Consider the following 16,900-nt stretch of genomic DNA (forward strand, 5'->3'; position numbering starts at 1 on the left):
TTCATGGTCACCGTGTTTCAAGAACAATGGCCATGTACTTAAATATATATCGTTCTTGAGGAAGTTCACTCACTCAAACTTTTCGGTCTCACTATCAGCCATGATAATTCTTGGACAAACAACACTTCTAAGTCCACCTCCAAAGCCAGTCCACGACTGGACATCCTCCATCATGAAAAGTCCTTCCTTGGCACACCCAAACTCCTATCCACCTATATGGCTTTCATCCACAACTTGATGGAGTACTGCTCTGGCCTGCCTCACACCTTGCTCAGTTTGACACCATGGCAATCAAGGCCTGAAAGATCATTGGAAACTCCCACAATAAAGCTGAGTTTATGGGCGTAACACTCTCCCACCGCAGACACGTCGGTGGCCTGTCTTCTTCTGCCTCCTTTCTAGTCTTTCAACCTCTGGTCTTCCCATGCTTTGTCAAAACCGCCCCACCCCCACCACCCAGGTTCCTGCAGGGCACACGTGGTCCATCCATCATCAACCCTCTCCTGGTGAAACTCCCAAAATCCAGAATCAATGCTCACCTCAACTCATTCGTTCCTCTTTTTTTTCCCACCTGTGGAACCAACTTCCATAATTTCTTCAATCTCATTCTTCCCTCCAAGTCTTCAAGACAGCTGTTCACCACCATCTCAGATCTTCCCAAATCCAAAACGTTGATCTTTTATCAACTCGTGAAGCCTCCCCAAGCCCACCTGTTTCCAAGTTTGAAAATTTTCTTTCCCGAGAGCTTATGGTTATATCCCTCTTGTTCACCCTGTGTGTCCTCCCCGAGCCCTCATCATTACCCATGCATCCCTCGTTTATCTGTCTCCCTCCATTTTGTCCCTCATACTTGCTGTTGGCATTTCCCTCCTCTCTTTCTGTTGTTCCTTTTAGTCCATTGCAACCTGTGATCCGTTCTATATTTGAGCTCCTCCAAAAGCCTCGACATTGTATACACAAAAAAATACAAACCTCACATGGCCTGTTTTGGCATTAGGATGCAGTATCACATTCAGGAGACATGCCCATGAAATGATACTTTCACCGTCACATCGGCAGAGAATGAGGATTAAAGTTTTATTTGCTTATTAACACTAAATCAAAGCTGTAACCTTGACCTCTAACTGGTCCTGCTGATAGACAGAGAAGAGAATCAATTGCTGGCGATTTGTATATCGAATAAACAAAATGAGCTGCAAGAGGACAGATCCAGACAGCGCAACGTTCTTTCATTTATTTTTCATCTTTCTGTCGTGAAGCCAGCTCTCAATCCTTTGCTTCAGCTCCGAGTCGGGCTTCACCTGCTCCATGGAAAGCGGTGTGCGATTGAATGGGTCAGTGGGGTCACTGTGGAGGGGAAAGGGTTTAAAACGAGAAGTGTGTGTCTCATGGTGATTGAATGTTTGACCCACCCACCCCAAACATTTTTTTAATCAGGGATAGACTTTTGTATCACTTACAAGATGCACATCCCTTACAAAGATTATCACTATTAACAAGTCTCTGCATTGAAACCCACTGTCTTGTTCAACTCCCCAGCTCAGATTCTACCTCGATTCACACCTGAGCAAATGCCGTGCAATGGTAGCACGATCAACGGACACACGCGATGAAGGCAAGATGACTGGATCCAGCATCAACGTGCTCAGGATGGGATCCAGGAAGTCATCAGGAGAGTCAGCACAACACTCACTCTCCTTTTCTTGCTGCTCAGCGAGCATCTGTATAGGAATGAATAAAGGAAGCATTCGTGAGATTCTCAAGCCTGGTGAAAGCATTCCATTGTTGTTTTGAAGGAGGAAGGTGAAACGTGGACATGACGTACCTGCACCCTGTGAACGAACTCCAGGAATGAAGCATTGAGGGCAGGATCGGGCCGGACACGCTCCAGTGCCTTTGCAGCACGAAGCAGCAGCTGGTGCGAGTACGAACGCTCATCACGAGAAACGGCCGCACAGAAGGAATCGTCTTCTCTACGATGCATTATCAGATACACAAGGGCAATCAGAAGGAACAAAACGAAAATGAGAAGAAAGCAATCATGATAGAAGCTATGACGACCATGGCAAACTCAAAGCTCTTTTACTTTCCTGACCGAGAGCGACGTTTATTCCACACCGACATCGTGCTTCAAAACTTGTCAAATTTTGTGTGGTTTATGGTCGATAATGACCAAATCTGGGCTGACGGTATGGCTTGGAAGTACACACACTCACCTCCAGGCTGTCGAGCCTGGGTTCAAATTCCGACCCAACTATAAACTGTCATCCGGTGTTTCACCAATACATGTACCATCCCTCAGATGGACGTTAAACAGACATCCCGTCTATCGGCATTCGTTGGTGGACGTTCAGGATCCCACAGTGTCCTTTGCGAAGAGTAGGTGAGCTATTGCCGGCACCCTGAACAGATTCCAAATTCGTGTCCTCACCAGAGGACCCTGCATCGAAGGCACAGCCGCACTCCCAGGAACGATGCTACCCCACAGTCTTGTGCTACATACGAACAAAGCACCACCAGATCTGGGTGATTGTTTCTTTAACAAGGGCAAATCAAAATCGACCACGGTTGTTTTGGATACTCGAAATCTCTTTATGTTGTTAAGGTTTTGGAAGACCCTAGGGCTGAGGGAGTCACATCCAACACACAGAGGAACTCTGGAGTTTAGATATATCCATCACATTTTGTTTAGTTACATTACCTCTCCCCTCGTATCAGTGGACAGGGAAATGTGTTGTGTTTGTGGAGGAACATTTGAACCCCCTTTGGAAGTAATCTTTTTCTAATATATATATATATATATATATATATATATATATATATATATATATATATATATATATATATATATATATATATATATATATATATATATGACCATTTTTACAGCCATTTTTCCCTGCTGTGCAGGGGTTGGCTTTTTCTTGAGGCAATGTTTTATGGCCGGATGCCCTTCCTGACGCCAACCCTGGTCGCCTCTTACGACACACAGGGATATGGTACACCTATTCTAACCGGGGCATACACCGGGACCAGTACACTGGTACTCATTTCGCCGACCTCGGAAGGATGACAGGCTGAGTCAACCCCCTGGTGTTAATTCAGCAGCCAACGGGGCTTGAACTCATGACCCTGGGATCCCAAGCCACCACCCTAACCTCTAAGCCAACACCAGGCTTATCTATCTATATATATATATATATATATATATATATATATACATATATATATAGATATATATATATATATATATATATATATATATATATATATATATATATATATATATATATATATATATATATATATATATATATATATATATATATCTGCAGCATGTGCATACACACTTTGCAACACAAATTACACTTTACAAAACCCAATAATATTACAATTCACTACAAATCCAATAGCCATTGGCATAAAGTGGTGCGGACTGGGGATGTGAACCTACTCTATGGCAAGAAGCCTCAAAACAAAGCACCACATATGGGCGGAGATGGCCGTCGACCCCGCTGCAGGACCATGGGCTCGACCAATGACAACCACATGGCAATGAGAGCACACCATTTAGGAAGCTACACGAAGAGCTGCCAGTTCCCGGACCAAGCCTCTATCAGGGTTTTATAAGGCTGGAGAATTCCATGACCAGGGCTGGTATGCATCCAGGGAATATCCGAGAGATAAGTTGAACCCTCGAGAGCAAGCCACTGTGGAAACAAACGGGCCGGTGCCGTGGAGCGAGATGTGACGAGCGCGGAGGTTTTACCTGGACGCGCTGGCCAACACACTGACTCGCATTCTCTTTCTATCCCGATTTTTAATTTGTTCAATTGTAACACATAAGAGCATTCAACAATTACACCCTCGACCTGTTCAGGGCTGGGTTACTGACTCTCATTCACAGTTGCGTTCTGTCACACCACGACCATTCACACGCACTTCTCCCCACACGGCGCACCACATGATCACCCCTCTTCTTTCACCCTCCACTCTTTCATGTTGGGACCAACGTAAGCCCGCAGGCTTACGTCGGGTGAGCGAGAGGGTGCCAACAAGCCCCACCACCTTCGTCTCTTTCTGTCTATCCCTCTTTCTCATCTCGTTTCCCCGGAGTTACTGAGGCGCCTGTGTGCGTTGTCATGTTAAGTTGACTGACAAAGGGGCTTGTATACTTAAGGGTAAGATCCTGTTTCTTTGTGACACTCTTTTAGCTGTGTAAATAACTGTTTTGCCTGTAAATACGTGTCCTTTTGGCTTTTATAAACTGTTTCGAAACTGCGCGATAGTCTTTCCTCCATTAGTGAGACACGACAATGTAAATAGTGGATGGGAGTTCTGTCCCGCTGTTTTGGTACGGTTAGTCATTTGCCAGCGTCTCCCTTACAGGATCGTTCGGCCATCCTTGATTGACAGTCGTGGGGCGTTGACAGCATGGTCCCCGTTGATCAGGGGGGGGGGGATTAATTTGGCAGGAAGGTAATGCGGGAATTGAACACGAGGACCCGGCCAAAGTTAGTCTCAGACGGCGTCCATGGTTGCTTAGCAACCCGTCGTGTAACGGAGTTATCTGTGGCTCGTGAGTTTCAGGATCGAAGGTCGGAAAATTGGTCCGAGAAGCCTCTTGTGACCCGAACTGACAGATCCGTAACACTGTTAATATTTCCCCACCTTGTGGCAGGTTCAAGACACCCATAGATTCCAAACGCCTGTTTTGTGCTTCGATCTTCAATCTCGAGTCCTCCACGCACACCAGTCTATATCGCCCTGATGTCAAACTTTTTAAGTGTCCAAGGTCTCGGCTCGAAGTCGAATAATACTCAAAAGGAAAGTTTTCACCATTTTTTTTCTCAAGCTATTTATTGTTGAAAGATTCCCTTGCCAATCGTAATCACCTCTTGCCCCTCTGTGGCAGTTCACATGATGTCTCAACACGTCATTGACACACTCAGATTCACTGGCCTGTTCAAACTCATTTCCCTCAACACAAATCTTCAAGCTTTTGCCAAGTATCCTTAAAATTACCATCATCTTTGCCCTCTGCAAATTTATAAACGCTCCACATTCTTTCAACACTTGGTTCATAACTTCCATTCACCTTTGCAGACCTCATTCCATGTCTGCTGCGATCGCGGTGACGAGGAAATGCCAGAATTAAATTTTGAATCAATAATGGGAAGACAAAGTATGTGGGGTTGACGCAAAAAAAAAAATTTCACCTGGCCTCCATTTTTAAGGTCATGACCCAATTATAGATAATTTAACATGTTTCACCAAAACTCGACCAAGTCATACGTTACATCATACATTTCCGGGTTAAAGGTAAAGGTCAAATGGCGGTCTGAAAAAAAAATGCTTTTGTCGTCACTCAATTTTGCCAATGCGGAATCTCAAAGGCAAGCTGTTTTTTTTGTTTTTGTATACAATATCGAGGATCAAATAAGAGCAAACACACAGAATATATAACAAGCGGAGCAGGAGACAAGAGGCGTGGGAGAGGAAAGGACAAAACAGTGGGGAACAGAGACATGAGGAGATCTGTGGAAGGAAGAGGGATGGGGTGGGGAATGCAGGGTACACAACAAGATGGACACTACAGGGACTTTCAGGAAGGAAAACGGAATTTGATTAATCCTCGTGAGTGGATTAATGGGGGTGGAAAAGATCATGGTTTTGGATACGAGAAGATATGAGATGGTGGTGAACAGCTGTTTTGAAGACCTGGCAGGAAGAGAGGGATTGAAGAGAGTGTGGGAGTTTGTGCCAAAGGTGGGCAGTGATTCGTGATTTTGGAAGTTACACCAGAAGGAGTTTTTGGTGGACCTTGAGCGCCCTGCGGAAATATGGGTGAGTGGGGGGCGTGGGGAGACGAACAGAGCAGACAGAGTGGGGGTGGGGGGGGGAGGCCAGAGAGTAGATGGTAGAAGACAGAAAGACCACCGAACTGTCTGCGGTGAGAGCGTGAGAGACCCCACAACAGCTTCATCGCGGGAGATACCAATGATCCTAAAGGCCTTGGTTTCCACAGCATGAAGCCGAAAAAAGTGAGAGGCAGGAGCACCAACTCATAGGGGAAGAGAAGTACTCCATCAGGATGCGGATGAAAGCTTTGAATGTGGTTAGAAGTTCAGGTGTGCCAAGGAAGGATTTTGCACGACCTAGGATGTCAAGTTGGCGACTGGATTTGGAGGTCAGCTTTGAGGCATGTTCTTGCCTTTGGGGGCATGTTCATTCATCATAAGAGCGTACCTGCATTGGAGTTGTGCACCTGACATCTGTTTCGTGTCCTGAACTACCTTTTTCAGATCGTGATGAAATTAACAAAAAGCACCTTTTTAAAATCACAACTTGAATAATTTTCCTCTGATCTTCATGATGTTCAGTTGTATGGATTGACTAATATGGAAAGCCCGGCAAAAATGACGAGTTGGAATTATTTTATTTGAACGATTCAAGGAGACTGGAAGATATGACGTTTCAATTCGTAGGAAGAAAAAAGGTTATTTTAAAACATGACATGTACAAATGTGATTATATGTCTTTATCTTCTGGGATGTTTCATTTTGACGGTACAGCCTCGTGAGCATGCCAAAATATGAAGCCTCGGCCAAGCAGCAGGTGTGCTTTTATCTTCTTCATTCATTAGACATCCTCCATAGGTAAATCAACACTTGTTTTACTGTGCACACACCCCACATCACGTGCAGCAAATTTAACCTTTCTACACCTTGTATTATTATTATTATTATTATTATTTTTAAATGCTTCTGAACACCGACCTTGAGACTCGGTTTGCAAGTCACTGTCTACAATTCCAACAAAAGAGATGTAATTACTCTTTTATAAAAAATGTTTTCCAAGTTTGTTTTGTCTTGAAAAAGACTGGAGTGAATATCCAGTCATAATTTATTTGGGTCTTTCGGGTCCACTGGGTCTTTCGACCAAAGTGAACACCCGGTATTGTGAAAAGATTGGCCTTTAAAACCCGACTCAAATTGCGCTTATGAAAGGGGACAGACACATACACAAATACACATTGTGTTTTATATCAGTCGACTGTAGATAGGGACACATTTTCTTCAATTACACTATATCCCTAAATGTTGAAGGTCAAGGTCATATGGCGGTCTGACATAAGCATGGCCATAAATGGATCGCAGGTGCTGGGGGAGGCTTACTCTTGGCAGTTGCTTTATGGTCGTAGATATGTCGTTCATATTTGGCATTTGTCATACACAAGACATGAGGAGCAAAGTGGCACCAAAGGGGCTAAAAAAAACATCACCAAGATTAGTGGTTCCATCAGTGAGCAGATCATCTTGTTGTGGTTTCCTTGTTATGTGCTGATCAAATCACATTCACTTGATTTGATAAACTGGAAGGAAACGGATTGGAAAATACGAGCGTGGAGAAATGCTATTGTCATGATTTTCGTTTCAAAGGGGTTCAAAGCAATCAAAGAGCTCATCGTTTCCGTTGGGAAAGTGTTTGAGATGCAGTTATATTGTACAATCCCAGGCGGAGAGGGAATCCAAACAAAAACTACCAACAACCGACAATGACTCCATTTAATCATAATCCACGGTCCATTGTAATGGCCTCCTGGTGAGGACACTGGACTGGGATCCTTCAAGTTGTGGCTTCAAATCCAGCTGAAAGCAGTAGTGTTCAGAATTATGGATTGTAATCTCCAGCAGGTCAAGCTTGTCTCTCTATAATTGACACACCGCCATTGGATTGTCAAATGAGACCCAGCTGGCTCAATAATGACCTCCATGGTTGGGATTCAATTTATCTACCCCACTTGGTCTGATGTACGTGTGATGCTGGTCCACTCCTATTGTGGCAGACTCATTCTTGACGAAGGTTTGTTGGGGACAGACGCACGTCGACGGCTGGTTGGCGTGCTTTCCTCACAGTTAATCTAAGCTAAGTTCCCCCAGACCATTTATGTTGTGTTTTGCTGTTTCGTTTATATTTCTGCTTTGTTCTTTGTGTTTTTCATCAACTTTTCTGTCCCAAATCGCGTCCTGCTGTGTTGAATCATTTGATTCATCTCTCACGTTCAGTCAGGCCTGTGAGAGTCGAGTGTACGTGCCCTCCATCTTCTGCCTCCTTTTTGCTTTCTTGTTCCAGTCGTTGTTGCTCCTGAACCCTCAGCTCAGTCCTTTTCCCCCCTCCTCCCTCAAAAACTTGAAGCAGGGTGTCTCTCTTCGTCTCCTTCACCAGAAATAAAAAAAATTAAAACCCAACTACCAACACCACCACCAACAACTGTGAGGACATCACTTCTGGTAGTTTGCACGAGACTGTGTAAGCTCAACCAGAACAAGACAAGTATTTTTTGTGTGTTGATTTGCGTATTTTGTTTTCGAGATTTGTGTCAGGAGCTATGGGTTTGTATTTAGAAAGATGTAGTTGTGTTCATAATAGTTTAGCAGGTATTTGTGTTAGTTTATTGAAAGAAGCAGAGGGAGGCCTCATGTTTTGCGTTTAAGTCAGTTCGGGCCTTGAGAATATGGGGGTGAAAAAGGGTATAAAAAGAGACCGAAGGAGAAAGGAAAAGGAGTTCATAAAATGTAATAGATGCTCAATGTGGGCCACATAAAGAATAGAGGAATCAGAGGGTACTTACTGTTGCACGAAGTGTGAGGAAATAGCCCACTTGAGGATAGTTATGACCAGGTTGAAGGAACGGATAGATAATTTACAGCAAGTAGCAAAATGTGAGAAATTTGTAGATATTTGTTTACGGTGGTGGAGTGCGGTTGCTGAGGATATTGGAAGTGGTGAATGCAGCAGGAGCGGGTAGTGAAGGTGCAGCGGGGGCGGGCAGTGGCGACGGTGCAGCGGTGGTGGGCAAGTTGGGGAACACATCTCTGAAATAAGCAAACGTGCCAGCAGGCAGAAGCACCGCCTTCATAGGTTGACAACAAGCAAAGTCACACCCCCGAGGTACGATTGATGGGCGTGATGTCAGAAGCTAGCCGAGTTGGAGAAGCCCCACTTTCCTGGTTTTCGTACAAGCAGGCCACGTCCTGGAGGCAGAGGATAAAATAGGACAGAGGAGAGTGGAGTTCAGTGTTGGCTTGCGCACTTTTGGTGGAGAGCTGTGATCAGTCGGCTGGACATTTTAAGAGGCATTAGACGCAGTGGGCTTGTGCATTGTGTGGAGAGCCGTGATCAGAGTGGAGGCATGAGGTGCATTGTTTGGAAAGGCGAGAGCGGAGGGTGAGCTCCTGCCAAGGACGACGACACGGCCATTGAATTCGTGTTGAGGCGACTTTGCTCGCATGGTGAAGTAAGACGCTGTCCTTTTGCTCTTGGTCGGGTCGGTGAGGACAATCGGAGCACACAAAGCCGTTACACTGGGGCTTTGAACCTTGATGTGGAGTGCCGCTCGTGGATTGCCTGGCGTGTGTTTGTCCTGCTCTGAGAGAAGCGCCATTTGCGTGCGTCTGCACGTGCGGCTAGAAGCGTCTCGATTCCAGATCCACAAGGATCAGCTCTGGGCCAAGCTAAGTACAGGAATAGTTCAAAGGGAAGGTTTTTCTTTTCATTTTGTGTCCCCTTTGTCTGTATTTGAGTCTGTGTGAGAGGCATCTTGACTGCAGGATATATTTACTTTATGATTATTATCATTACCTTTTGAATCATTGTCCGTTGTAAATATTCATCTATTTTTATTAAATGTATTCCTTTTAAGAAACTGTAGCCGTGTGCTGTCCTGGTGCAGTGCCTCTGTGCTGTGCTCCTCCTGGGTGGATCTCCTCTCCGCCATTACGCCCCGTTGACGCACGCGCATGAATCTCCGAGTGTCGGTTGTAGCCATCAAGGGAGAAGCTTTGCCATCCGTCCAGGTAGGGGTGAAACCCCCCGGACATGAGGAAGGGCTTTTACAGAAGATCCAGGTTGGAGTGAAGGAAGTTAAGGAACAGCTCGGTAATGTAAGAGAAGATAAGGCTCCGGGTCCGGATAATATGCACATGAGAGTATTGATGGAGGTGGCTGAGCAGGTCAGCGAGATGGTAACAGATATTTTCAATAGTTCTCTGGAGTCAGGACAGGTACCGGAGGATTGGAGAGTAGCAAATGTAACACCATTATTTAATAAAGGATCCAGAGAAGAATTTGGAAACGATAGACCTGTTAGTTTGACTTCAGTTGTGGGGAAGGTGTTGGAGACATTAATTAGGGACGAGATGAGGAACCATTGAAACAAATACAAACTAATTAAAGGTAGTCAGTGTGGTTTTACCAAAGGTAGTTCCTGTTTCATGAATATTTTAGAGTTCTGTGAGGCAGTGTCAGATTGGGTGGATGATGGAAAGGTAGTGGATATTGTATATCTCGACTTTAAGAAGGCGTTTGATGAGGTACCACATCGGAGGTTGTTAATGGAAGTGAGGGCTTGTGGAGTGGCTGGTGAAGTAGCCAATTGGATTGCAAGCTGGCTTACTGGTAAGAAGCAAAGAATGGCTGTGAGTGGGAGGATGTCTTGCTGGGAGCATGTAGATAGCAGGGTACCAAAGGGATCAGTACTCGGACCATTACTATTCGTTATTTATACCAACGACTTAGATAATGGGGTGAAGAGTAAGCTTTCCGAATTTGCAAATGACACAAAGCTTGGAGGTAAGGTTGATAGCAGAGGGGGTGGTGAACAGATTCAGGAAAGTATTGATCTATGTATAGATTGGTTAAAGATTGGCAGATGTAATTTAACCTGAGCAAGTGTAAGGTGTTGGGGATGGGAACGAACAATGAAAATAGAGATTACAGGATGCAAGGGGTAATTTTGGAGCGTGTCATACAGGAGAAGGATCTCGGGGTGGTCATACATATACGGGAGGTAAGCAGGTAGCACAGTGCCAGTCAGCTACAGGTAAAGCAAATCGGGTTTTAGGTTGTATTCGGAGGGGGATCAATTACAAATCAAGAGAGGTGGTGTTAACATTGTATAGGAATTTAGTGATTGCCAAATCAAGAATATTGTGTGCAGTTTTGGGCACTACAACTCAGGAAGGACATCAATGCCATCGAGAGGGTTCAGCGCAGGGCTACTAGACTGAATCCGGGCCGAGCTAGACTTAGCAGCTATGAGGAGCGGCTGAAGGAGACAGGGCTTTTTACACTAGAAAGGAGGAGATATGATAGAGATGTTTAAGATAATGAAAGGCAGAGATATAATATGTACAGATGAATTATTCAACAGAGAAGACAGTGATAGGACCAGGGGCAGAGTTAAGGAGTTAAGAGTAAAGAAGAGGAGAGGTAAGACAGTAGTAAGGCAGGGGTCTTTCACTCAGAGTGTAGTTAATGCATGGAATGGCGTCCCTGGAAAGGTAGTTGTGGTGTAGCCTGCGGGCATGCAGGGTGGGGCATGATGATGGAAGGAGGGGTCGGCGTGGTCATCGGGTCTGCAAGGGATATAAGGTGTGCGCGCCGCCTGAGGCGTTGTAGTAATGCTGGAGTCGCCCGGCTCGTGAGTGTGCTTAATACGCAATAAAGGAGAGCCGCGGGCAAATCGGTCTCGGAGATCGACTCGGAGCCAAGACTGGTGCGCTGGTCGGCGTTACCCCCACCTCTGGTTGCGGGCGCAGCTCTCTGTGTTCGCTCAAGGCCGTTTAGACGGGCGTTGGCGTCTCAACTGATTGTGGTACGTGGGTTGTTTTGGAGCATTGAGTGCGTCCAGCCAGCGGCGCTGTTCAGCGCCCCCAGCCAAGGTCGATCGAGGCTGGCGCTGGCGCCACGGCTTCCAGACAGCGGGCTTCCGGCCTCGGAATGTTTATCTACGTCGGGTCTGCCTGGGGGGAGTGGGCCGGAGGCGTTTGATGGTGCCGGGGGAGGTTTGCTCGGGAGATCGCCACGGCCTCGCCGAGGGCCATGTCAGCATGAGCCGCCTGGGGGCGTTTCCGCTGTGTAGGGCTGCTGTGCTTTTCGCCTTGCTGCTTCATATCGGTAACGCGGCCAGAGTTTGCTGTGTGCACCTCCGTCTTCGGAGTCTGGCCGTGGCAGCTCCATTAGCTCGCTTTCACGCATTATATGATGTGATGTGCTGTTATACTTCGCTGTTTTCATTTTTTGTGCCTTGTCGACTATTATACCGTAGTCCTTCGTGTTGTTTATGCTTATTATGATGGTGATCATTTAATAATCATAGTTTTAGGAGGGAGGAGTGAGGTGTAGCCTGCGGGCATGCAGGGCGGGGCATGATGATGGGAGGAGGGGTCGGCGTGGTCATCGGGTCTGCAAGGGATATAAGGTGTGCGCGCCGCCTGAGGCGTTGTAGTAATGCTGGAGTCGCCCGGCTCGTGAGTGTGCTGAATACGCAATAAAGGAGAGCCGCGGGCAAAGTACGCCCGCGCTCGCGCTTGTGCAACACAGCCCAGCTCGACTGTTCCCCCGCTCGTGTCTGCCTGCTCAGCATCTTCTATTCAGTACACCACAGTAGTGGCAGCACAAACAGAAGATAAGTTTAAATTGGAATGAGATAGGTACCTGGAAGTTATGGAGATGGAGGGGTATGGGGTTGTTGGCAGGACTTGGTAGCTTGAGCATTGATGAGTGATTGTGTGCATCATGTGTACTGAGTGCTGTTTGATTGATGTTGTGTGTTTTTTTAACCCAAAACCATCTAAGCCCATGTCCACTGCCCTGGAAAAAACAAAACAATAAATAAAACTGGATAAAATCCAAAAAAAAGTAATAAAAGAGTAAAACATTTACATTTTTCCGCTTTTGATCTGGTGTTGATAGATTGGTGTGGTGTTGGGGTGGTGCAGGCATGATGGGCTGAATGGCCTCCACCTGCGTCTAAATTCCTTGTGTTATTCCCTCAGGAATGAACGTCTACGTCATTAAGAATGTCTCTATGGGTCCCGACCCTTCTTTAGTTTGCACCAATTTATTTATTTTCCGTAATATTATATTATTATAGCTGCAGAGGCAGCCTTGTCTTGCCTTCTGTGGTTCCTGGTGGGCTGTAAAAAAAACCCCCCAAAAACCCCCCCCAAAACATTCATGTCAGATGCTTTTCACAGCCAATCAGGGGATACAAACACCAGACGTCGTCGTCTCCACCGAAGCTGCGATACGATACTCGCGCATGAGTGCTCTTTCTTTTGAAACAAAATAATAAAATGCGGAAAAAAAACAAGAGGAGGAGGAAACTTTTCACAAGAAGAGCTGAAACAAGAATCATGGATATAAACTCAGTGGAATTAACGGGTTGAATACAAAATATCAAAGGGGAGGTAGGGGTGGGGAGTTCCCACATTTCACCTTGCTCACGGAGGCTTCGTCCAATGGCAACACGCTGGTCACTTGTAATTTTAAGCATATTGTTGAGCAGACAAAATCCAAGAAACAATTCAGTGGCCTCGAAGTTTTAATCGTTTGCGTCGATTTTCTTTATCGACCTCGCATTTCAGTGTCTCGAAGTGATGGTCGAAACACGGTTTTTCGCGGCTTCTGTACTTTACCTCCACCGCCCTCTTGAGCGGCTGGTGACGTAAGGGAAGGACAGGGCTATATTTTTGGCCTGTCACCAGAGGCATAATGCTTTCGCGTTGTCCGTCCGGCTGTCCGTTTCTGCTTCCACCTATCCGTCATACGTTTTCGTTCCTGCGATAACTTAAGAACGGCTGAAGGGACCCAAGGCAAACTCGATACAAGTATGTGTAATGATGTAAAGATAAACTGATTAGATTTTGGGGTCAAGAGATCAAAGGTCAGAGGTCCCGTCAGGTAAAAATTGTTACTGCGCTAACTTATGAACCAGTGAAGGAATTTTGACCAAACTCGGTATAAGTATATATTATGATGCAAAGATGAACCGATTAGATTTCGGCATCAAAGTTCAAAGGTCAGAGGTCATGTCACGTAAAAATGTGATACTTGCGAACAGCTAAAGGGATTAAAATCAATCTTGGTACAAGTATGAATGATGATGATGAAATAATGTGGGCGGAGGCATATGGGTCGACGTCATAACGTCGAAGAGTGCCGTTCTCGTTAATCTGTATGTTCAGAAACTATGATGTTGTGTTGTGCAACAACGGGGGACCTTTATGTCAACTGCGTCAACAAGGACTCCTGAGATCAAAAGCACTTCAGAAATAGGAAGTGCAGCATCGATTGGCAAGCTAGGCAACGACGTAATCAAGGTCGTGTGCCACCACACCGATCAAATAGTCATCCAGGCAGACGCTGTGCCAAACATGCCAATTACAATGAAATCTCAGGAATGCCATGCAAAAGAGGTGTAACCACAAAAAAGAAAATAAAATAAAAAATAAAAAAAATAATGCTCAATGGCATCAAGAGGATGTGCCCATGTTCCCTGTTCTCAAATCCTGCCCCAACATTCTTGCTTCCAATTTGTCTGCACCATTCAGTTTGTCCTTCTGTGGCTATCTCCCATCATCCTGGAAGTCAACAAACATCATTAGCGTCCACAAGAAGGGTGCAAAAACATCCTTTTCCTACAGACGAGTGAGCTGGCTTCCAATGACAAACAAAGTCATGGAATCCATTGTTGCTTTCAATGTCAAATCTTCCCTTTTCGTTTTGAAAGTCTGATTTTTGACCATCAGCTTGGATTTCATCCCAGTCATTCAACTCTGGACATGTTTGTGCTCCTCTCTCAGCAATGGTCGGAGGCCTTCATTTGCAAACAAGGTTAGAACCCTCTCCCTGGACATACTTCGGCACTTGAGAAGGTCTGGCTTTCTGCTTTGTTTGCCAAGCTCCCCGATTGTGGCATTCAAGGACTCCTTCATTCCTAGACTGCTCACTTCCTCCATCATGCAGTTAAAGTGTTGCTTTCAATGGAACCCTCTCCTCCTCTCTCCCAGTGGAGGCTGCAGTACCACAAGACAGTGTTTTGGCTGAGTCTTGTTACTCAACTCCAGTAACGACCTCTCCGTTACTCCTGAAAAACCCTCTAAATCTTTCTGCAGATGACCACATTGCGTGGCATACAGTACACCCATCTCACTGTGAGGCAGACTCCAGCTGCGTCACTCTCTGATCATGTGGACTTCATTAGATATTGGTCTGACAAATGGAAGATGTCTTTCAATTCTGGAAAATCTCAGTCACCATAATCACTCTGGAAAGATCATCAAACAAACAAACAAACCCACCTATCTATTTCCATGGTCAGCAACCATAAGAGGTTCAGTCTCTTGAACGCCTCGGTCTCACCATCAGCCATGACATCTCCTGGACCAACCACATAACAAAGCTGGCTTACAAAGTAAGCCGCAAACAAGGAATCTGCCATCGATCCAAGTCTTTTCTTGGAAAATCAGAGCTACTCGCAGTCTACAAGGCCATTGGCTGTAGCCAATGGAGGACTGCTCTCCGCTATGGCCTGGTGCATGTCCCAGCAACACATCCGTCTCTCCGAGAATCTGTGGAATCTAAGCTCTCAACATACTTGGAATCTCCCACGATGAGGCCAAAGCAAAAGGTTTCAATCTCACATCGCAGGCAGGTCGGTGGCCCATGTGTTTTTTCCAGCCTCTTCTGCGATATTGCTGCCCCTGCTCTCTCAGTCCTCTGACCCTCCCAATCTACTCCAGGATGGATGCGTTCTTCCAGTAACTACCCCCTCGTTAAACTTCCATAATCCAGGGTAACTGCACACCTCACCTCCTTTGTTCCTCACTTATCCTGTCTATGGAAACACCTTCCAGACGCTGTTCTTTTTCACTCTTCCCTCCAGAGCATCAAGCAAGCAGTGCACCACCATGTCACGTCATGTCAATCCCCATCTGGACCCATGATCTTAATTACCCCCATTCACCCTACCCAAGTCAACCCTCTCACTTGCTGGTTTTTGCGTTTCCTCCCCTCCTCTCTTTAATTTCCTGTTCGTTTATCCTTTTGTTGACCGACGACCCCTACTGTCAATTTAACCTTGCTCTTCCACGAGCTTCGGTGTTGGGGAATTGTCCCCCCCCCCCCACCATCACAACCATGTTTCATATATCGAGCTGTGTCACAACTCAAAGAGAACAATCATGTTGTACATGAAGGCACTATCACGCTTGTATCTTATGAACAACTGTTTATGAGAGTCTCGTAAATTATTTGAAATATGAGGAAATCCACAGAAACACAGAAATTTATCATGCCCGATTTACTATGTGGATGCAATGTGAAGGATTTGACTGCTTATAAAATAAATAAATACTGTGGAACCCCAACATGCACGGACTCGACAATTGCGGACCCCACGTATTCGCGGTTTACCAAATGTGACCTGCTGCTCCTTTCGCATGTCTCAGTTTTGTTTAGTTTTTCTTCCACTTCAGGACTGATCTCCTATATCCACCACTCATGCTGATGTTAACTCATCCTGGGAATTCTTCCACAGGAACCTGCTCTCTTCTGCACAGATTCGTCATACCTCTTATTCAATTGTCTAACCCATCCTCCCACTCTTGCGACTCCGAATTCTGTGGTGAGGCTGTTGCTTTAAAATAAATTGCATTCTCCTCTTGGAAGGCAAATCTGACTGAAGGCAACTTCAGATCATTCATCACACAAAGCCCACAACAAGTGTGTGTCTAATCTGAGAAGAGCCAGAAAACATTTGTCCAATCTCAACAATGAACTTTCACACATGTCTCCTTCCTCTAAAACCTGGTGGTGCCTTGTCAAGTTGGTCTCTGGTGTATGCCCCCCTTCCATCCCTTCCCTCACTTCATATGGCACCACAGCTGACTCCACTCACTCCACTCATGAGAAGGCCGAATGCCTCAATTCTGTGTTTGCTTCCAAATCTTGTGTCCCGAACCCCACCCTCTCTGTACCCATCCTTCCCAGTCGTACCCAACTGCTCCTGAACTCTGTCTTTTGCACCTGAAAAGGTGGAAAAGTTTCTGGC

At 45.7% G+C, this 16,900-nt stretch overlaps 1 protein-coding gene across 6 annotated transcripts in view; it reads right to left on the minus strand.

Moving 5' to 3' along the window:
• Nucleotides 1-1,063: 1,063 nt before the first annotated feature.
• The window catches only part of UBE4A (ubiquitination factor E4A), a 66,452-nt gene continuing 50,615 nt past the window's right edge, over nt 1,064-16,900 (minus strand). For all 6 annotated transcript variants that reach the window (XM_085859157.1, XM_085859158.1, XM_085859153.1 and 3 more), the window contains 3 exons: nt 1,826-1,973; nt 1,564-1,721; nt 1,064-1,347 (listed from right to left, as the gene is read on the minus strand). In XM_085859157.1, coding sequence (XP_085715283.1) covers nt 1,230-1,347; nt 1,564-1,721; nt 1,826-1,973 — 424 coding nt within the window. In that variant the 3' untranslated portion in view covers nt 1,064-1,229. The remainder of the gene's footprint in view (nt 1,348-1,563; nt 1,722-1,825; nt 1,974-16,900) is intronic.

Source organism: Eptatretus burgeri, chromosome 16 (assembly GCF_056783735.1).
Source record: "Eptatretus burgeri isolate ZD-2024b chromosome 16, Ebu_testis_v1, whole genome shotgun sequence".
In the NCBI taxonomy this organism is placed as follows: domain Eukaryota; kingdom Metazoa; phylum Chordata; class Myxini; order Myxiniformes; family Myxinidae; genus Eptatretus; species Eptatretus burgeri.